This window comes from Arvicanthis niloticus, chromosome 6, assembly GCF_011762505.2.
Source record: "Arvicanthis niloticus isolate mArvNil1 chromosome 6, mArvNil1.pat.X, whole genome shotgun sequence".
NCBI classification, from domain to species: Eukaryota; Metazoa; Chordata; class Mammalia; order Rodentia; family Muridae; genus Arvicanthis; species Arvicanthis niloticus.
In genome coordinates, this window is record NC_047663.1 from 34,925,838 (window position 1) to 34,948,930 (window position 23,093).

At 38.7% G+C, this 23,093-nt stretch overlaps 1 protein-coding gene across 4 annotated transcripts in view; it reads right to left on the reverse strand.

Moving 5' to 3' along the window:
* The window catches only part of Trim37 (tripartite motif containing 37), a 136,007-nt gene that overhangs the window by 53,319 nt on the left and 59,595 nt on the right, over nt 1-23,093 (reverse strand). For all 4 annotated transcript variants that reach the window (XM_034505959.2, XM_076936083.1, XM_034505957.2 and 1 more), the window contains 5 exons: nt 21,847-21,932; nt 14,162-14,356; nt 9,466-9,774; nt 4,063-4,185; nt 2,948-3,137 (listed from right to left, as the gene is read on the reverse strand). In XM_034505959.2, coding sequence (XP_034361850.2) covers nt 2,948-3,137; nt 4,063-4,185; nt 9,466-9,774; nt 14,162-14,356; nt 21,847-21,932 — 903 coding nt within the window. The remainder of the gene's footprint in view (nt 1-2,947; nt 3,138-4,062; nt 4,186-9,465; nt 9,775-14,161; nt 14,357-21,846; nt 21,933-23,093) is intronic.

Below are 23,093 nucleotides of genomic sequence, written 5' to 3' on the forward strand. Positions count from 1 at the left end.
TTAAAGAAGGAAAAACAATATCTTTTCAAATATTAATAGTGACATAATAATTTTCTTTTTTTTTGTCCTAAAGCTGAGCCTTAAATCAAGCATGAAAGATTTACTTGTGTTTAATTCTAAATTTCCATTTTTAAAAATTTTACTGAATTCAGAATAAAAGGTTATGATACATATTACCAAATCTTTTTTATGACAATATGTAATAGTCTTACAAAATGTTAACAGTAGGGGACAAAAACAAGGTGTGTAGAATCTCTCTATTTCTTTTTAAAGATTTCTTTATTTATTTTTTAAGATTTATTTACTTATTTAATGTATGTGATTACAGATCCCATTACAGATGGTTGTGAGCCACCATGTGGTTGCTGGGAATTCAGCTCAGGACCTCCAGAAGAGCAACCAGTGCTCTTAACTGCTGAGCCATCTCTCCAGCCCCTCTGCCATTTCTTAAAATGGTTTGTCAATCAGTAATTATCAATTAAAATAAATACAAACACAAGTTCTCACTACTACTGAAAGACTAAGAGAAGCATTAGTGAGTAAAAAATCAAGGTACATTTCTGGTAAAGATAGTCACAATTGCTTCTTTAATGTGCATAACAATATAGAAGACACAGGATACAGGAGAACCCTGAGGGCAAGAATGGAAACAACAATCAAGGCATTTTCACTTGCTGTGTTTCCCATTTTCACTGGGAACTACTTTATTTGTTATTTAACTGTTTTTGCCTCATTGCTCCAAAGCAGCAGGGAGGAAGAAAAGACACAGCTGGCTCCATATGAGCCAGCTGACATCTTGTTCCTAACTAGCTCACCATGGTAGTCTGTATGAGGATGGTCCCTCATAGGCTCTTACGTTTGAATGCTTGGTCCCCAGTTAGTTGAAACTGTTTGGGAAAAATTAGAAGTGTGGTCTAATTGGAAGGGTTTCAAAGGCTCACCCCAGACTCAAGCTCTTCGTCTGTCTGACCTGCACCTTGAGGATATAGGTGAGCTCTCAGCTACACTCCAGTACCATGCCTGTCTGCTTCCTGACATGGTAGTCATGGACTAACCCTCTAAAATTGTAACAAGTCCTTCTTTTGTAAGACTTGCCTTGGTCATGGTGTCTCTTGACAGCAATAGAATAATAATTAAGACACTCACCTTCTACTTTAATGACTTTTTTTTTTCTCTTTTGGAAAACAATGAATTTTATAAAGGCTGCTTACAAGAGCATGGGTGAGGGATTGTTTTAAGATTGTGAGTACCTCACCACTGAAGACTATGTTTCTCTTCCCCATCAACTACTATTCGTAAACTTGTGAGTGGTGTGAGTCTCCCACTTCATGATAGGGTGTTGATGGGCCCAAACTTGTACAGATCATCCATGTGCTATGAAAGAATTTTAGACTATTATATAAAATTTTATATTCCCCCCCATATATGTAAAATCTTTATGACTAAATGATATAAATACCTCTATAATAAATTTTAAAAAGAAAGCTAAGGGTCAGAAAAATGTTCTGTGTTTAAGAGCATTAGCTGTCTTCCAGAAAACCCAGATTTGATTCCTAGCACACATATGGCAGCTTACAGTGTCTGAGACTGTAGTCCTGGGAATCCAACACTTGGGTACCAGACATACACACAGACAAAATGACCATATATAAGAAAAACGGTATTAAGGAAGGAAGGGAGGAAGGAAGGAAGGAAAGAAAGAAGGAAGCTAGCTGTGGCTTTAACTTGGAAGAAATGTGATAGGGATGATACATTTCCTGATTTCCTATCCTCTAACCCCAGTCCTGGGAACTGAAGCATGGCAAGAGCAATGACCATGTTAAGATATGCTCTACCACTGATCTATACCTCCAGGGAATTTTCAAAATTTTATTTTAAGCCAGGATCTTGCTTAGGTTGCCCATGCAGGCCCCAACTTTCAACCCTCTGGCCTTCCATCCCCTCTGTAAGCTGTGATGCAAAAGTTCACCACTACGCCAGGCTCTCTAGTGATTTTCTCTTCCACTGTTGAACCATGAGTAAAAACAAAATTAAGCCTCCATCTGTCCTTCTGGATTTGGTTATGAGACAGATTTGAGGATGTTGGTCTTTCTATAAAGATCTTTCCAAAGTCTCCATGGAGAACAATTCCATTATTTAAATTAGAAACATACTTAATGTTTATGTGACAGATCAATGGATGAATATGATGGCCTAGCCAACACATCCATAGACAAGACACTTTTTAACCACTTTCTTTGGATTGGCTGTAAATTTAATTTACATGGATGGGTTCTGAATAAAGATAAAGGTGCCAATCACCATTTATCCTTTCTGGAAATTCCAAGTTACATTTTAGAGGATTTCAAAAGACAGAAAAAGAGATTAAAGCAGTATTTTTTTTTTTTTAAGACAATTAAACAAGGCATAGTGGCCTGTAATTCCAATTCTTGGGAGAGTAAAGCAGGAGCATCAGGAGTTGAAGGCCAGCCTGGGCTACATGAAACTCAGTCTCAAAACCAACAAGCAAACAAAATATCAATAATAAATAAGATTAGTTAAAGTACTTTATTCCACACAAATATGTGACACATGACACAGCATAGATGGTTTGGAAGGATGCACAGCAGATTAAAACACGGACAAGATCAAAGCTGAAGTACATGTACACAAAGTACACAAACAAAGTACACTCATGTGTCCTTGCTGTCAGTGAAAGAGAGCTCTAAGCTAGCTAGAGATGCTCACTTCTGTAATACAGCACTCAGGAAGCTGAGGCAGGAGGACTGCTGTCATTCTGGGACAGGGGATGTTAGAAAGAGGAGAGAAAGAGTAGGAGACAAGCCATCATTTTTTTTTTTTAAGTTACATTTTAATGCAACAAACAAATTTACTGCACACTACAGAAATAGTTGTGTTCATTGTAATTTAGACTTGAAATTCCAAACAATAAAAGAGTATTATTTACCCCAAGGTGACCATTTTCCTTCTTTTCTCAACAGTAGGTAAACCATTGAAAACTGCAACCACCACAGCATCAGAATCCAAGGCTTTACACTGTCGATCTTCACTTTTGGGCAGAATGTCCCCAATGATGCTGTGTGTCAGAGCCCGGGGGGAGCTGTGTCTGCTCCCAGACTGAGAGCTTCCTGGGGAGCCTTTAGGAAAGAAGACAATAAACATGAAAGCTCTCTTATTGTGGAAATTTTCTTTATGTATCCTTTTTTTTTTTTTTTTTAATTTAAAAAAAATTTTTTCTGGTTTTTCTAGACAGGGTTTCTCTGTGTAGCCCTGGCTGTCCTGGAACTCCCTCTGTAGACCAGGCTGGCCTCGAACTCAGAAATCCACCTGCCTCTGCCTCCCAAGTGCTGGGATTAAAGGCATGTGCCACCACCGCCCAGCAATTTTTAAAATTTTAAATGAGTATTTTATCTGGAAGTCTGGATGTGCAACATATGTCTGCCAGGTGTCAACAGAGGCCAGAAGAAGGCATCAGACCCCTGAAAGTGGAGTTATAGATGGTCTGAGTCACCATGGAGACTTGGCGATCAAACCCAGGTCCTCTGCATGAGTGAAGCAGTGCTCTACGCCACAAGCTATCTCTCCAGCCTCTATATATGCATTTTAAACTAAGTAAAATCTTCAAAAAAATTAAAATATACCACAATCTTTTTTGACTAGCTACTAAATTAATAAGTCCAGAATACATTGTTGAAAATCCCGTTCTGCTTTGAGATCAAATACTAGAGCCCAAGGTACATGTCAGCCACCCCAGAACTTGGGAGGCTAAGACAGAGGAGGATCAAGAGCAAAACCTTATCTCATATAGATTAAATATATGATTAAAAATGAAAGTAAATATTTTCTTAAAAGTCAAAAATCAAAAGAACAAACTCATGAAAAGTAAACAATAAAGGCACACACATCTCAAGTGTAACTGTAACTCAACATCTTTGCTACTTTTTACAAACCCCAATTCCAACTGTAATTCAGCATCTTTGCTGCTTTTCAAGGTTAAAGCAATGTTGCATCAATTCCCAAGCACGTGCTCAATAAAGTTATATATAAATTCCTCAGCTTTACCTTCAGACAAAGCCTGACAGTCTGCCTTTGAACGGCTGTTGTCTCCAGAATCCACAGCTCTTCGGAGTGATAGACTGCCAGCTATGGCCCGAGCTGACTTGGGTGAATTCTTCTTATTTGTGGCTGCAAAAATATTTAGAAGTATTTCTGAATATGGTAAAATGTCACAGAACTCAGTATACAGTCAGAGGTCTAATCCTTACCATACATGGATATTTTTCTGTCTACAATGTTCAAAACAACAGGGCATTCAGTGACCCTTAACAAACTTATTTACTACTCTGTGACAAAAGTAATTCTATTTTGTTGCTTCTGAAACAGAATAAGATTAACTATGACTTCATTTTTAAAAAGCTATAGTATCAATTAAGACTATAAAACGTAAACAAAAATACAAACCCTCCAATCCAGTGGTTCTCACCCTTCCTAACACTTTGACCCTTTAATACAGTTCCTCATGTTGTAGTGACCTCAAACTATATATTATTTCATTGCTACTTCATATATGTAATTTTGCTACTGTTGTGTATTGTAATGTAAATACCAGATAATGCAGGATATCTGATATATGACCCCCAAAGGGGTCTTGACCCAGAGGTTAAAAACAGCCGTTCTAATTTAAACTGGAAATTGTGCTTGATTGAATCAAAAATGATGAATTTGAAACAAATTATAATCATAACACTTCAAAATATCTGTGACCAAATAAAAAACTGACTAAAGTAGTAATGACAATAAAATATACAGCTTAAAATAACTGGGGTGGGGGCAGAGGGGAGATACAGGTAACAATGAGAACTAATCATACTTGCGGGAATACTCGAGAAATTACCAAAATAATAAATAATAAAAAGATGAGAAGATGAGCATCACAGCTTTAAGCCTAGCACTCAGGAGGCTGATGTAGGAAAATTGTGAATTCAGAGCCAGCCTGGGTTATATGAGACCTGTCTCAAGCCTAAACCAAAACAAATAAAAAAGCAGAAGAGATTTACAGGTATAGCAAGTTTGGCTCTGTCCTAAAAAATATGATTAAAATAACAAAACTTCAGAATGAACTTTGAAAAACTATTCCTTATCAAAAACATCACACACCGAATTTAACCAGACCCAAAGACTCAGTGAACTCCTGTACACTCAGAACAGGCTTTCTAAATGGGAGCCATGGAGCACCACGTTAAATTCTGCATTTACAATATCAAATATATTTTATGCACTTATCAACCACTAAAACAAAAATCTAAGACAGAATTAGATTAGGCCAACCTTAATGGCCAAGTCTGACAGCCTGAGTTCAATTTCTAGAACCCATAGGGTGAGAGGACAAAATCAGCTCCTTTAAATTATTCTCTGAGCTCTATACAAGCACCTTCCCTAAGTAAATGTCAACAACAGCAGCAACAACAACAACAAAAACCCAAACAAACCACCAGACAAGAGGTTCTTAAAATTTTTATGAAACTATAAGAGATCTAGAATAGCAAAAGCAATCTCTCTCAAAGAGAAGACTCCCTGCCAATACCCACTGCCAGGGATGAAGCCAGGGTCTTAGGCTTGCAGCCCAGAACTGATCCTCAGCTACAGTCAGAATGAAGTGATGAGGGCAGCTCTCTTCTGACACTGCTGTCGTCAGCATAAAGCCCTTAAGGTCAAAAACTAGAGAAAAAGAGCAAGTAATCTGAGAGAGACAGTGTGGCTGAAATCCTAGCATTGGGGAGGTTGAGAAAGGAGGGCTGTCCTAAGTCCAAGGGCAGCCTAAGTGGGCTGCACAGTGTGCTCCAGGCCAGCCTGGGTTATAGAGTGAGATCTAGTCTCAAACAAAGGAGGTGGCTAAGGGAGGAGCACAGGAACGTGCTGCTGGGAGAAGCAGATGTTTGAGCCCACATTCACTACTGCCATGCCCCCTTCCCCGACCACCAAGAAAATAAAAAAACTACACACACACACACACACACACACACACACACACACCCCAAACACCTGGGTAGTAGCAGCATGTGGACAGATATCTGTCAGAACTGAGAATCCAGCAGCAATCTTCACATTCAATCTGACTTCAACAAGGATGCCAAGACAATTCAATGGGTAAAGAAAGACGGGACAAAAGCAAGTGTTGCAGACACTGTGAAGTCACATGACTGGCAGAAATACAAGTCTATAGATGTTTTGAAAATAGTACAACACTGTGGCAGTTCCTCAAAAAGTTAAACACGGTTTCCATTTAACCCAGCAAGTCCATTTCTAAGCACACACACAAAATAAACAAAATATTTATTGTCTACATGGTAACTTATAATACATATTCAGAGTAACATCACTGATTATAGTCAAAAAGTGCTAATGAGCTATCTATATCAACTGATAGTGATAAACACTATGTGGTACAACTATATAATAACATACTGTTTGACCAGCAAAAGGAACATATTATTATTAACTCATGATAAACATGTAGGAACCTTGAAAGGATAATGGGAAATGGAGAAGAAGAAAAAAAGAGATAAATAACCTCATTTGGTCAGGCATCATGGTACATAAGTGTAATCCTTACACTAGATAAGCTGAGGAAGAAGGATCAAGAGTTTGAGGCTAGCCTGGGCTACATAGCAAAAGTTTATTTTAAAGAATATAAATAAAAATGTGACAACAATACTCTGTTTCTGTGTTAATTAGGAAGACTAGTTTAAAAACAAACAGAAAATAATAAATGCCAGTGAGCATATGGAGAAATGGAATCTGGGCCCAGTTAAAAGTGTAGCTGTTACAGCAAAAAGCATAGTATCCCCACCCCACCCCTCCAAAAAGTTAAAGTTAGAATAATCTAGCAGTGCCAGTATACATAGTCACAATTTAATAAAGGGGTTTCAAAAGAGATATCTATGTTTAGAGCCAAAAGATATAAACAACCCAAGTGTCCAAAGTAGGAATAAACAAACAAAATGTATTCTAAACATAACAGAGTAGGGGTCTGCCATGTAGAAAGGAGGTTCTGCCCAATGGTGTATGGACAAACCTTGGAGATACAGGAAATAAGCCAGTCATAAAAATCTCCAATGTCAAATGTTGCAACAATCCCAGTAACAAGTGGTACTTAAAAGAGTGATTCATAGCCCCAGAAAACAGAGCAGTATTCCCCAGGTGCCAGGAATGGAGGACTGCTGATAAATGCTGCAGTTTAGAGTGAGGAGAACTCAGAGGTAGATGGGGGAGGGATGCACATCAATGCCAAAGTAATTAATGCTACTCAACTGTTGCAGACTACAATGGTCAATTTTGTATTATGTTCACTTTGCCAAAAATTTTAAACATATAGGTCTCCCCAACTAATGGCTAAAATGGCAAATTTATTTACATGTACTTTACCATAATTTAAGACTTACTTCACAGCATATATGATTTGAGAAATGAGCTCACATAGGCAGTGCCCAATACTAAACTCTTTCTCAATCCACACAGCCCCAGATTTTCCTCAGTTCACATGCAACTTATTAAGAAAGCTTTGTTTTCTCATCTCAGTTATTATTGGTATACTCTTCCATTCAATCTTTACTACTTCTCAAAAATATAGAGCATAGATAGAAACACTTCTTTTTAGAATGTTCTCTTAGATTTTGAAATACACTATCTAGTTTTTCACTTGTCTTAATGATTCTTTCCATTTCCATTGGCAGCCTTCCCATCCCTTTTCTTTACCAGACCTCTAAATGTGTAAGTAGTGCCTCAGCATGAAGACTTCATAAAATCAACACCACTGCTTGGCACTGGTGGTGCCTAACTTTAAACTCAGCACTTGGGAGGCAGAGGCAGGTAGATCTCTGAGTTCAAGGCTAACATGGTGTACAGAGTGAGTTCTAGAATAGCAAGGGTTACATAGTCTCAAAAACCTTGTCACAAAAACCCATTTAAAAAAAGATCACTACATTTGCTTTGAGCTGGAGGCAAGTAGATCTGTGATTTCCAGGCCAGCCTCCTCTAAATAGCAAATTCCAGCCATGACTGGGGGGGCAGGGGAGTTTGAAAGAGAGAGAAAGAGAGAGAGAGAAAGGGGAAGGGAGAGGGAGGGGGAGGGGAGGGGTAGAAGGAGGGGGAGGGGTAGAAGGAGAGGGAGAGAATAGAGAAAACAAAGAGAGAGAGAAAGAGAGAGAGAGACTCTTAAACAGTATCTAGTATGCTGGCACTCTCATTCGGGTACAATCAGCTGTGACCACCCCCCCAGCTTGATCTGTATATAATGCCTGCTTAGGACCATTTACTAGGCAACCTAGCATGTGCCCCAACAGCATATTTAAACAGACTCTCTGACTCTAACCTTCTCTGCCCTGACACAAATGTTCACCAGATAGCCCAGACTGGCCTTAAACTCAGGGTCCTCCTGCATCCTCTTTCTGACACCAGATCACGCCCCCACACCAATGCACTTGGCTTTGAATTGCTGCTAAGTAGATGACTTCATGAATCACTAAGTTATTTAGGACAAATAAAATAATTCTCAGTTACCACCTTTCTCAGAACTATCCAGCATTTTCAACTATAGTTGTGACAAAGAACTGAATCCTCAATTCAAGGTCAGCCTTACAGAGCAAGTTCCAGGACAGCCAGGATTTCAAAGAGAAACCCTGTCTTGAAAAAAATCAAAAACTGAATTCTATTAGCTATATTGTATGTGTTGTATGTACTGATGACTGTTTCTGAGCAAATAAACAGCTCACACTCCTTACAGAAGTCTTGTAAGATCCTGGGTCAAACCCTGTTATCTCTGACTTCATCTCAGTCTGCCCTGCTTGATTCTCCATATCCACTCACGCTAGTCTCGCTTTAACCCTTCAATGTGAATCTTCTGCCAATAAATTTGCATTTCTGTCCTGTTTATACAGAATACTGCTTCCCCCTGGTATCTGAAGGGCTCAGCTCAAATATGCTCTTTACAGAGACTGTCTCAGACTACCTCTCTAAAACGAAAGCATTCTGCATCTGCTCTGGTTTCACAGTGGTAATCACAGTGGTAAGTATTTATTAATATTATGTTCACTCATTTACTTACATACTTTACTGTATGATTCTTATCACTACAATGCAGAATCCATAAGGTTACCAAAGTGTCATTTAATACAAAGTACATATGAAAGGAGAGAACTGACTCTACAAAGCTGTTCTCTTACCTCCAGAAGTGCACCATATGTGCATGTACAAACTCACACAAAAAATAATTTAAAAAAGAAAACTGTTGGTGCTGGAGAGATGGCTCAGTGGTTAAGAGCACTGACTGCTCTTCCAGAGGTCCTGAGTTCAATTCCCAGCAACCACATGGTGGCTCACAACCATCTGTAATGGGACCTGATGCCCTCTTCTGCTGTGTCAAGGCACATGGGAGAAAATTACATTTATAGGAACTTCTTCACTTACGGTTTCGTATGTAACAGCCAGCGACTGATGACTTTGCTAGAAGCTCCATTCCCAAATCCTGTAATCTACCAGAGTTTTCGGGTCCACAGGTAGCCAGAGCTGCCTGGTCAGCACAGAAAAGGTTTGTCTGCATGTCTTCAGAAACACCACTGTTGCCCTTTATATCGGACAGTGGAGTCTTCACATCAGTCTTCATACACCGGACTTCTGCCATTTGTGTTTTGAGCCTTTTCAGCATCTTCAGGTCAGAGGGCACTCGCCACATTGCCTGCTGCTTCCTTTGATCTTTATCTTTTCGAGAATATGATGCTTCAAAAAGAAAGCAAATGACCAATCACGTTCATATAAATTTTTAACATTCATGACCTCATTCTTTCCCACAAATGTAAGGTGTGGAATGTGGTAAGGTGCTTTACAATATCACCAAAGCGCATGCATCCATACCATGAGATGTCTTAGAGGATGAGTATTTGCTGCCAAGCCTGACCACCTGAGGTTTATCCCTAGGGATCTACTATGTGGCTGAAGGAGAGAACTGAGTCTTTCAAGGTGTCTTCTGACCTCTATACTCTCTATACATACACAACACACACATGCTCATGTACACACAAGCATACCTACACAAATACATGGAATTTAAAAATTAAAGCATGCACAAAATTCTACTATAGAAAACACAGGTGTAACTGTCTTGACGTTATTCATATGTTAGGCCTTCAAGTTATGAGTATGGGTCACAATCACCACTTTGATTTATATACTACTTCTAGAGTTTAGAGATTGTTTTGCCTTGTGTTTTTTCTTAAAATACTTTTCTCATTTTTTTTTTCTATATTTCTTTTTTTGGGAGGTGGCAGGGTGAGCATCAAGATAGGTGTAGCCCCGGCCCTCCTAGAACTCGCTCTGGAGACCAGACTGCACTTCAATTCATATGATCCGCCTGCCTCTGCCTCCCAAGTGCTGAGATTAAAGGTGTGTACCACTACTGTTGGACTTTTTCTATATTTCTTATGGTCACAATTTTAAGAATAAAAAAGAAAAACCTAGAAGCCAAACACTTCATTAACTCTACTCTCCATATTTTATGTGCTCATATAATCCCAGGTGAGACACTGCCCAAGTCATCCTCCATTTGCAGCCATATCCATCTCCACCCTCATAGTTGAGCCTGGGATCCCTGTTGGGAAGAGTAGATACCCTAGCAAGAGCCTGTCTATGAGCCTGCAAACAGACTCCCCAGGCACCATTCTCACTCTCCCAAAGCTTAAAGACCTAAGATGACCAGATTCCTGGATGACATCAGAGAACTACCACCTGTATAATAAGTATACTTCAACTAGATACCCTTCCTCCTCACTCGTTTCCTCCACATCCTTGAAGTAACAGATTCCACCCCCAGAATTCCCTCTCTTTGCTGCCTAGGAATCAGACACAGCCTAGCTGTACACTCCTGATAAAACCTTCCCTCTTCATGAGACCTCTTCCTGGAACTCTACCTCCCCACACCGCTACACACACATCTCTTGGGCCTAACCTCCCCTTAAAGTGCTCACCATGCTGCTATCTTTCAATAGCATTAATATCACCTCTGATAAAACTCTTACCCAAAAAGACAATCTGCCACAATGTCCCTCTTAAGCCCCAAACCTGTGACCTTTCAGTTCCTAATTATCTATTGTTCCAAAGATGCCAGAATGTTTTCTAAAGACCAAATTGGATACTACTTTCTGCTCAGAATACCCACATGGCATTTTAAAGCATTTAGTAAAGTTTAGCATTGCACATAAGGCTCAAGACTAGCTACCAGATTATATGTTGTCTAATGGTAGCTTTACCTTCTACTTCTATTACACACATGCCCCAATTTCTTGGAGTCGGTTAGGTGAGCCTCATCCAAAATACTCAAAACTGCAAAGTGAGTTGAATGGTTTGAGAATTTGAAATATATTATTTAATGGTTGAGTAGACTTAATCTAAAAAATATGAAATGCTCCAAAATCCAAACTAGTTTGAGTACCATGTATCTTGATTTGTGTTCTATTACCATCAAGAGACACCATGACCAAAGCTACTCTTAGAAAACAAACATTTCATTGAGGGCTGGCTTATAGTTTCAGAGGTTTAGTCCATTATCATCACAGCACCCAGATAGAAATGTTGCTGGAGAAGCAGCTGAAACCTATATCCTGATCTGCTAGTGAACAGACAGAATCTGGGGTTAGCTCCCTAACTAGTTTTCTTGGACTTTCTCTTTTCTAAAAGACTCTTCATTTGGTTCATTTTTATAAGACATGTTGGCTAGTGCTCTCGGCTCTCTTCTTTGACAAACAGTGCTGAAACACATCCTTATTTTTATATCTTCAGTTTTAATTCAGCAGCATCACCTCTAAGATGTACCTCGATTCTAGCTATCCAGCAGGCGCACCACTTTGGTAACGTTCTCCCAAAGTCCCCTTTTATTACCTGTGCCATCCTTTTTGCTGGGCCCCTTATTTTAGTCATCTAGATTTAAAACTCAAGTTGCCCTAGAATTAACTTTACATAGAAAACTAAACATTCCAAAACAGCGATTATATTGTTAATAGAGCCTATATCCTCTCCAATGACATTAAACACTTTCAAAAACTGGATTTTACCTAGGGCAGTGGTGGCGCACACCTTTAATCCCAGCACTTGGGAGGCAGAGGCAGGCAGATTTCTGAGTTCAAGGGCAGCCTGGTCTACAGAGTGAGTTCCAGGACAGCCAGGGCTACACAGAGAAACCCTGCCTCGGGGAAAGAAAAAAAAACACACACACACACAAAAGAAAGGAAGGAAGGAAGGAAGGAAGGAAGGAAGGAAGGAAGGAAGGAAGGAAGGAAGAGAAGAGGGAAAGAGAGAAAGAAAGAAAGAAAGAAAGAAAGAAAGAAAGAAAGAAAGAAAGAAAGAAAGAAATCTACTTGTAAATCAAACTATAAAACTGTCTGTCTATGGACAACATGAGGAACTGTAATAAAGTGTGGGAGCATCAAGAAAGTTGAAAACCACCAGTTTAAGCAAACCCTTACACAGAATGTGCTTGAACCACAAATAAAGGCAACTGTCCCAGAACCTAGCTACAGATAATCTTTCGTACTGAGGAGATGTGTACTGTCACCTCCAACCCACTACAGTAGCTCAGGCTTTGTTATCTACACAGAGGTTCTATGATTTTGTTCAGAAAATGAGTCTGTGGCTTTGAGTATCACCAAAATCCCTGTCTACATACCTGACCAGATACAAAACTAATGTTCAAAAAGGCCAGGGAAAGGTCAGTCTGTTTTATTACATAGCAATAACGTTGTAGAAAGCATTCCAACAAAAATGCTGCTTCTCCAACTTCGGGAGTCTAGGGCTGGGGCTGAAACCAAGGGCTGTGCACACACTAGGCAAGCACACTGTTAGTCAACAGTCCTTAAAACTGGTCTGTAAACTGTAGCTTTTTGTGGTAAATCACTGTCTGTATCAAACAGCTTTAGCTCAGATTCAAAGAGGCTAGACTGGTCTATACAGATATCTTACTTCAATAATGCCTTATTCTTTTAAATAACTTTGGCATAAAATACTGTGGACAATTCTATACTGTTTCTCAGGTTTTGATGTTTCTTTGTATGTGGGAGAGACAGGGTCTCACACTATGTATCTATTGGTTATTCTATAACTCAATACGTAGACCAGGCTGGGCTTCAACTCACAGAGATTGGCTTATCTCTGCCTCCCAACTGCTAGGATTAAAAACTTACACCCCTATGTCCAGCTGTTGTTCTGTTTTTTGAAATAGGTTATACAACATAGTAGCTGGGCAGTGGTGGCACACGCCTTTAATCCCAGCACTTGGGAGGCAGAGGCAGGCGGATTTCTGAGTTCAAGGCCAGCCTGGTCTACAGAGTGAGTTCCAGGACAGCCAGGGCTACACAGAGAAACCCTGTCTCGAAAAACCAAATCAAACTAAACCAAACCAAACCAAAACAAACAATATAGTCTAGTCTGGACTTGAACTCTCTTGTCGCCTAGTTTACAATCAAACTCAGAGCAATCCTCATGACTTGGTCCTAACCATGCTGAGATAACACTTGTGTGCCACCATGGCAATGGTATGCATTTTTCATTTAATAAATATCTATGCAACCTTTTTCTATGTTCAAATTAGATACATTTCCCTTTGAAAAGCAGGTCTGAAAACTGAATCCATTCACAAAGAGACCAACTGTACTTCTCCATATATATAGGCCCAACTATCAATTAGAAACAATGCAAAAGGCAATCAATAGAACTTTCTTTTGTTCTCAGAAGTGTTAGATCAAACACAGAGATATGTGTGTGCTGGGAGATTACTATATCATACCATACAATGAGTAACATACCCTAGCCATGAAACCTTTTTAAAAGACATTTAAAATTTGTTTTTGACATAACACTTTTGAGCAATGACAGGAAAAAATTGGGGAAAGCCATAGGCACAGCTTGCCTAGCATGCCAAGATCATGAATTCAATCCACAGTACATGCACATGCACAAATGGAGAATAGACTGGTCAAAAACTCACTCATATGAAATCAATAAAAATTATTTTACTATAGAAACATACTGTGTCTCAATTCTCAGTTGAGATACACAGATAGAAATTTAACAGTTCTTCCAGAGAACCAAAGGAAAAAATGACAGATTATTATTTTACCTGCGGGCTGCAACAGTGAAGCAGATGGGCGAGGCTGTAAACCCCACAGATTTTCCATACTGCTCCGGTCCTTAAGATCCAATAAATGTATTAAGATTAAAGGATCAATGTCTAGTAAGCTACTGGTAGCTGCAGAGCATAAGTGTGCTCTTCTTGACATTCTGCTACTGGCACCCACATAGCTGTGGCTACTACCTGCAAAAGAAATAGAGAAAACATATTGTATGCATCTGCACATATTAAAAAAAAAAACAATTAATGCTTGCAGACCTGCCTGCAGATCTGTGTCTTAGATCATGTTCAAAATGAAAATCACAAAGAAACCATACTGTCAAGTGATGGACGCTAGAACAACACTGAGCATGAGCCTTGTCACTACCCAGAATTCAAAAGCAATCACCAACCTCATCCAAAGCACCACACAGACTATGTATGTATATCAAGTACACAACCTGGGGCACGCCAGGGTCAAGGCAGGAAAAAGTCTTCAGTCCCATGAACAGAATAAGAGTTTCCATGTCTCTATATGCTTAGCATTTAGTACTGCCAGTTTTTAAAATATTAACCAGATTAAGTGTGGTGATACCACCTGTAATCCTAATACTTGAGAGATTGAGAGTTGGAGATTAAAGGATCAGAAATTTAAAGTCATCTTTGGCTACATAACAAGATAAAAACCAACCCAAGCTATATAAAAGAAAGAAAAAAGAAAAAAGAAATATTAACCATTATGACCAATGTACAGTGGTATCTTATTACGGTTGAATTTGGCATTTTCTACAAAGACAAAGAAAAACCAGAGTTTCAGAAATGTGTGGGTCCCTCATATTATAGCAACACATAACTTGAATCACAAAACTGCAAAGAATTATATGAAGAAATAACCAAAGAATTCTAAAATATGATGAGAAATGCTAATACATTCAACAGCCAAGTGAGGTGTGGTTCATGCCTATAATGCCAACTTGCAGGAGGCTGCACCACAAGGACTGCTGTGAGGTGAAGGCCAGTCTAGCCTATATGAGTTCCAGGTAGGCCAAGGCTACAAAAGTGAGATCCTATAAATACATAGATAAATAAATAACAAAATGTATCTATTCATTTTAGATGCCAGCCTGGTCCATATATTGAGCTCCAGGCCAATCAAGGCCACATAGTGAAATATTGTCTCAAAAGAAAGAACAGATGTTTTGAATAATTACCTTTTCAAGGTCAGCATGCTTTAGAAATGTAGTAGTCCTACGAGCTTTCATTCATTCATTTTAAAGACAGGGTTTCTCTATGTAGCCCTGACTGTCTAGGGCTTATTTTAAAGTATATGAGTGTGTATGAGGGAGGGAGGGAGGGAGGGAGGGAGGGAGGGAGGGAGGGAGAGAGGGAGAAAATGAATGTGTGTGCGCACGCACACGCACACGCGCCATAAAGTTCTAGAGGTTAGAACATAACCTCAAATTCTAGTCTTTGTCTTCAGCTTTGTTTTTCACTGCTTTTGTTTGCTTGTGTTGTTTCTGCTATGGAATCGGCCTGGGCCTGGCCTGAAAGTTTAGAAATGCTCCACACAATCCCATTCAAGCTTTTAATCTCTTATGCACTTACTCGATTTTTAGAAAATTCAGAATTATAGAAAAGGTATACAGTGCTCCTATATATTTCACACTCATTTCTCTGTTAACATCTTTCATTACTATGATACAATTGTCACAACTAATGAACCCATACTGAAATGCTAAGTTATTAACTAAATTCTAAATTTTTTATAGATCATAAGTTTTCCCCACATGCTCACTTTTTATCTTCTAGAATTTAATCAAGAATATTAAATTACGCTTCTCTGATTTGTGATTGTTGTCCGTATTTGGATAATTCTGTCAGTTAAGGGCTTCTCTGATTTAAACACTACAGAGGTAGTTAGATATGTTCTTTACAGGTCAGAACATCTTATCACAGATGATGCTAAATGCATCTAGCATAGGTGATGCTGGCCAGGTTGTTCCAAACATAACCTTTACTTAAGAATGAGGAATTACACTGAACCTCTTTGAGGAAAGAGTCTGTCCAAAATGACCTATTGTCCAAATAATGTATTGTCATATTTTAGCTAATTATTCTAATAAATTCATCTTTAGTTATAAAGTACAGGAGTCTTTCTCATCATATTTATAGAAACTAGAAATATGCCATTATATTCATTAGTGTTTGTCAAAAAGATAAATTTCACGGAACTTTAACAATGAAAATAAGGGTCTTTGTTCACTAATACACCCTCAACATAGATGTTATCTTAGAAGATAAGCATCAAATTTTATTATAGTATTTAGAGCTACAGAAAATAAATGCATTTTTTTTTAAGAAAACATGAATGACATTTAATCAATACTTGGAATCAACATAGTGAAACTTCACATTATTAGTAAATACTTTTTTATAAAAAGCTACTGGGGCTTAAACATAGAGTCTGGTACATGCTAAGCAAGCTCTCTCAATAAACATTTGAATGAATCAATTAATTTAAACACATAACCATGTTTATCTTATGTGCATCAATGTTATAAGTAAAAATTTTCATACCACACATCTTACGAGAGACAGATAGATAGAACTAAAACAACCAAGGCCTGCCTTCCGTATCCTCAGTCTCATTTTATATTAACACAGCCTCTACATTTTTCTATACTACTCAAAAATCTTGAAATTTTTGAGTAGGCATAAAATAGTTTTACAATTGATAATATTTATTTAAAATGATAAGTGTTTCTTTAAGATACTGTGTTATGATGTGCTAGGGAGATAGAAAGGAGAAAAAACACAATTTTAGTTTTAACCTAGAAAAGTAAGTGGCCAAGACAAGCAATTACATGGTTGATACCCAGTCTAAGAGGCTACTCTGAGAGCAGAAAACAGATAAACAGTTTTGTTTTAAGGGCTTCCAAGAAAAAATAAAATGTAAGCTAAAATGAAAGAACTGCAGTTGAGTATATACACCTAGGATGAGGAAAAGGAACATTTGGAAAGGGAATGAGGAAAATGTGAGTACATTAGAGGGTTTAAAAGAAGCTTGGCTTGACTTCTTAGGAATGTAGAGGGCAGGGCTGGACACACGGCTCAGTGGTTAAGAGCACGCGCTGCCCTTTAAGAGGAGGACATGGCAGCTTAGCACTGTCAGTAACTGCAGCTCCAGGCTATCTATCAGATGCCCTCTTCTGGCCTCAGAGGCAAAAGAATACTCAGCCGGGCAGTGGTAAGGCCGCCTTTGATCCCAGCACTCAGGAGGCAGAGGCGGGCGGATTTCTATGTCTGAGATCATCCTGGTCTACAAAGCAAGTTCCAGGGGAGCCAAAGCTATGAACGTGTCTCAAAGACAAACAAAAACAATGATACTTTTAAACAATTTTTTTTAAAAAATGAAATTAACCAAAACCAGAATGCAAACAAACATGTGGTCCAGATTAAAGAACTTGGATTTGATTTTGTATCTGAAATCTAATAAAGAATCGGTAAATAGAAAAAGCACGCCGGGCGGTGGTGGCACACGCCTTTAATCCCAGCACTTGGGAGGCAGAGGCAGGCAGATTTCTGAGTTCGAGGCCAGCCTGGTCTACAGAGTGAGTTCCAGGACAGCCAGGGCTACACAGAAAAACCCTGTCTCCAAAAAAACAAACAAACAAATAAATAAATAAATAAAGTAAAAAAAAAAAAAAAAGAAAAAAGAAAAAAGAAAAGAAAAAGCACTATTGTCAGATATTCATTAAAAGAAAAAGACAAAGCAAACCAAAAAGTTTCCTTGTCAATGCACACTGTGTGGGACACATAAGGACAGAGCAGTAACAGCTATGTAACAGTCACAAGGAGCTCTGATCAGAGAGTACTGTCAAACAAGATACCTAACAACGCAGCTTGGGCACTACTTACAGGGTGGAACCAATTTAACTTGGTAACATACAAGTTTCAAGGGAAGGAAGTGAAGTGCTGGCAATAATCAAATGTAAAGTAATTATTCTGTTGGGGAGGAGACTCTACATGATCTGAAAACTGAGTCTACATGATCTGAAAGACAAAGGCTAGAGATGGGACTGGAAAGGAAACCTAAGTATGGATGGCAAAAGTGAGACAGAAGGTGTAGGTTGGAAGTGTAAATGGTAGAGACACCTTTATTTACCCATATGAAAAGAACATGCCAGTGTTCGTACAAAGGGCAACATGGGTGCTATGGTTTGAATGTACAAGATTTTGTATTGAAATCTGATTCTAATCTAAAAGTTACTGATGTGTTAGGAATTTTAAGAAATAACTAGGCCATTAGAGGTTTGATTTCATACAATAATGAATATCTTATTGCTAGACTGAATTAGATCTCTCAAGAATGGCTGAGTTATCGTGAGATCAAGCTGATACAAAGCAAGGTTACTCCTGGTATTCTGGCTTCTCTCAGAGGTGGCCACAGCAGTTATATGCACTCCACAGACCCTCACCTGAAGCTGAGCAGATGTGGGCACATTTTTGGATCTCCAAACTGTGACCTATTACACTTTTGTGTATGTCCTAAGAACGTCAGATAATCAGCAACAACAAAAGACAAAAAAAAAAAATAGATAATGAGAATGGGATGGGGCTGTAATAATACTTGAAAATGAAAATGTGGAGGTGGCTGTGGAGATAGGAAATAGGCAAAGGCTGCAATACTTTGAAGGCATAGACTAGAAAAAGGCCTGGAGTGCTGTAAACAGAGACTGTCACACATCTCGGGAAGAGGAGAGTGGTTGTCACTGCAATGCTAGTAAACAGCTGGGCTGACCAACTGGCAAATGAAAAGCCAGCAATGCGTTATTAGAAAGTCAATACAAATGTCATTCTTGTTATGTGGTGGTGATGAACTTCACTGAATTGTGACTATGCTTACTGCTTTATGGAAGACAAAGTGATGACCTAAGATATCTGAATAAACACACAGAAGCATCTCTGTGAGTTTTAACTGCAAAGAGCAGGACTCAAGAGCAAATGTACAACCTAAAATTGAAAGTCATAGTTAAGATGAAAGTTGGCACATGCCTTTAATCCCAGCACCCAGCAGGCAGAGACAGATTTCTGTGAGTTCAAGAACACCCTGGTCTACAGAGAGAGACAGAGATTTCTGTGAGTTCAAGAACATCCTGGTCTACAGAGATAGCCAGGGCTGTCTAAAGAAACCCAGTCTTGAAAACAAAAAACAAATCAAACAAACCAAACAAGATGAAAATGTAAAGACTGGGAAAGTCACACTGTCCTCCTAAAGAATAAAATGGTACTCTGGAGAGACTACATTAAAGGCAGAGAGAGCTATTCTTTGCTACAGATACCAAGTAGGGAACTACAGCTAGATGGTAATCATCAAGACAATGGCTTCAAAGAATAGGGACTGCCTTGTTGGTGTTCCCTGTAATGGCTCAAACGACTAAGGTGTGTGTCATGCTGCACTATGAAGAGTTCAACAAAAAGTAAGCCTTAGTGTTATGCACACCCATGACTGGTCTATAGACTCAGAGAAAGGACCTATGGGAGTATAGCAGCTTCCAATAAGTGTCTGAAAGGCTCCACTAAGTGTCTTGAGATCCCAAAGTAACAGCACAGGCACCTGCACACAACCTGAGAGTGTAGTCTCTTTGAGCAGAATTTCTGAGAATTCTAAATGCTTCGCTTGTGTCCTGGCATATTCATATGAAGAGGACTTTATTGATGTTTGATGGGCTAGGAACTAGCTCAGCCCTAGAACACCTGCCTAACAAGATTACGAGGTCCTGAAATCAAGTCACAGCATATACACTCTACAAATAATAAAAGGTCTAATGTTTCCCCTGCTGGGTTTAGATTTGCTTTGAGTTGGTTACTCCTTCCTTTTGACATAGTCTTCCAGTTTGAAACAGTTAAATTTACCCTGTGTTGTCTCATCATTGTAGATTAACTACATGAGGTGGGAGGTTGTCCTGAGGTAGAATTTCAGGCCCACCAGACAAAGGAATCTTAAAAGATTTTCAGAGGAGGAAGTTGACCTTGCCTCCAGGAAGCATGCTTATTCAGTGAGTATCTATCCTGTAGGGCAGGGTACACATGACTTAGACTACACAGCAGGCATCACAGATGCTCTGGATAGAGCAGTTCGACAGTCTAATGTGTGGCTACAATCAAACTGCCTAGATTCTGGGAGGCAGGAGTTATTTCTCATCCTGTTTACAGCTCTGTAGTACTCTCTGCCTCTATAAGAAAGCTGGGAGTTTAGGGGACCTATACACAGATGCTCGATCTTGCACATCTGCCACCAAAATTCATGTCAAAATTTAAACATCATCATAAATTTAAGCAGCTGGAAACATATTTTATTGTATTTGCAGATGGGATCTTTGGCATATAACTAAGACTAAATTAGGCCAGAAGGTAGGGTCCTAATTTACTGGAACCCTGACTTTTATAAGAAGCAGGAAATGAACCTGAGCTAAGATGTTCCTTCTCACTGTTATGATGACCAGAGCTACTTTGAAATTATATGTAGTGTCCACCAAAAAGAAAAAACATGCCAAATGTAACTGCCTGGTTCCAAATTTCTTATTCTTTATAACTGTGAGCCAAATAAAACCTTTACAAATTACCCAGGCTGTGACAATGAGTAAATTTAAAGTAATATAAAGTTAGCATTCAAAAAAAAAAAAAAAAAAAGGAAAAAGGAAAAAAAAAAGCGGGAGGATCTTATAATGTAGGCTCAGGTTGGCCTTGATTTCTTAATCCTCCTGCCTTGGTCTTCAAGAACTAGGATTAAAGACACCAAAGGCCAGCTTTTAAATGTTCTAGCTAATTTTCACACAGATCTAAAGACCAAAAGAAAAGCATCCAATACATCGATAAGGTCTTCTCAGGAAGAATAGTGTGATTTAGAATTGTGGAGGACTGCATCCAAGAACAAGACAACCTGGAGTTCTGGCCTAGTTGTACCAACACCTAAATACGTGACCAGCTAACTAAATCTGAGTTTGTATAACTCCAAAAATAAGCTTTCTAAATATCCTTTGTAAGCTCAGATCCAATGAGGCTATATTTAGATCATTCTATAACCAAAGCTTAATACAAGTAAGACTTACACTCCAGAGTCAAGAGTATACAACAAAATGAGCTTAGAATCCATACAAACCTCAAGATCCAATTACTCTTTATTTGCTACACTATTGAAAAAGGGTAAGCTGCTTAATTTACCAAGCCTTATAACCTGAGTTCCAAATTATACATCAGTTTTAATAACTATAAATTTTGTCACCAAAATTCATGTCAATATTTAAACTCCATCATGACTTCTTAAGCAGCTGGAAACATGGTGTGGTGGTCTATGTAATTCCACCTCTGGAAAAACCAAGGCAAGAGAATCAGGTTACACAGTGAGATTCCATGTCAAGAAACATAATAAATAAATGAATAAATAAATAAGTGGAGACTTTAAAGTTTGTCTCAGAATTTTATAAATAATTATGGTACACAAAAAGTATATCATAAAGTGCCTGGCACAAAGAAGTATTTGTAATGTTAGTTAATTACTAGTCTTTTAAATATCGTCAGTGCTACATTAATACCATGAACCTTGAACCAGTGGCTACCCTCCATTAAAACATGGCAATCAGAAAATGACCACAGGAAAAGTCAGAGTGACTCATGGAGGCTGGCCTCCGTACCTGGAGGACCTGCAGCAGCTGCGTCTTCCATGAGCTCTCCCTCTTCCAGCTCCATACTGTTATATTCTACATCATTTTCTCCAGACCTACAAATAGACAAATTCCATCATGTTCACAACAACTCATAATTCTCACAAAGGAAATAAAATTAATATCTGTATTTGTGTGCCAGTAAGATGGCTCAGCAAGTAAAAGGCAATTGCCACCAAGCCTTATAACCTGAGTTCGAGCCTCAGGTGCTATCTGGAAGGGAGAACAAGTGCTGTTTCCCAGGATGTCCTCTGACTTTCACATGCACTGTGGGTATGTATGTATGTATGTATGTATAAGCACACTCAAATGACAGTCTACCTGAATTTTAAAAATTAAAAAAAAACTGTAGTTGTTACACTTTGATCAGTTTTATGTTTCTAAATACAACTATGGGAAGACCTTAGTCAGAGTTATGAGTATGCATTTAATATTCAAATAAGTTTTAAATAACATCAAAGTAAGCTAACAATATTTAATTTTTACATCCAAACACTGTAAGAAGTTACACGTTTATAATGAATCGTCTCTGCTGCTAGGCATGTGGCTCAGTTAGTACAGCACTTATCCAGCACGTAGGAAGCCTAGCATTTGAACGCTATCACCATGTGGAACCAGGGGTAGTGGTATGGTACCCACCTGAAATCCTAGTAATCCCAGGATTAAGGAGGCAGAGATGAGAAGACCAGAAGTTCTCATCCTCAGTTACATAGCAAGTTTGTGAGCAGCCTAGGCTATGATGAGACCATTTCAAAGATAAAAAAAAAAAAAAAAAAAAAAAAAGCCGCACACTCTAATGGTAGAGAAAACAAAAACAATAACACCCCCCCCCCCCAACCCACACCTTACATTTTAATACTTAAGAAAAACCCTTCTAAGTCAGGAGTGCTGGTACATGCCTGTATAACCAATACTTGGGAGGTACACAAAGGAAGATGGGGAATTCAAGGCCATCCTTAGCTACACAATGAGTTCTATGAGGTTACTTGAAACTTTGCCTCCATGTCTGTCTGTCTCTCTCTCTCCCTCACACACACAGACACACATAGACACACACACAGACACACTATTAATTATTGTATATGACTAAAACAACTTCAGAAAACAGGGTGCTGGTTCCTTTTTATTCTTAAAAAGTCAACTCTGAACTTTAAGTTAAACTACAAAGGACTATTTGAAACAGTAAGAAAGACAATGCTAGTTCTATAAAGAAATTT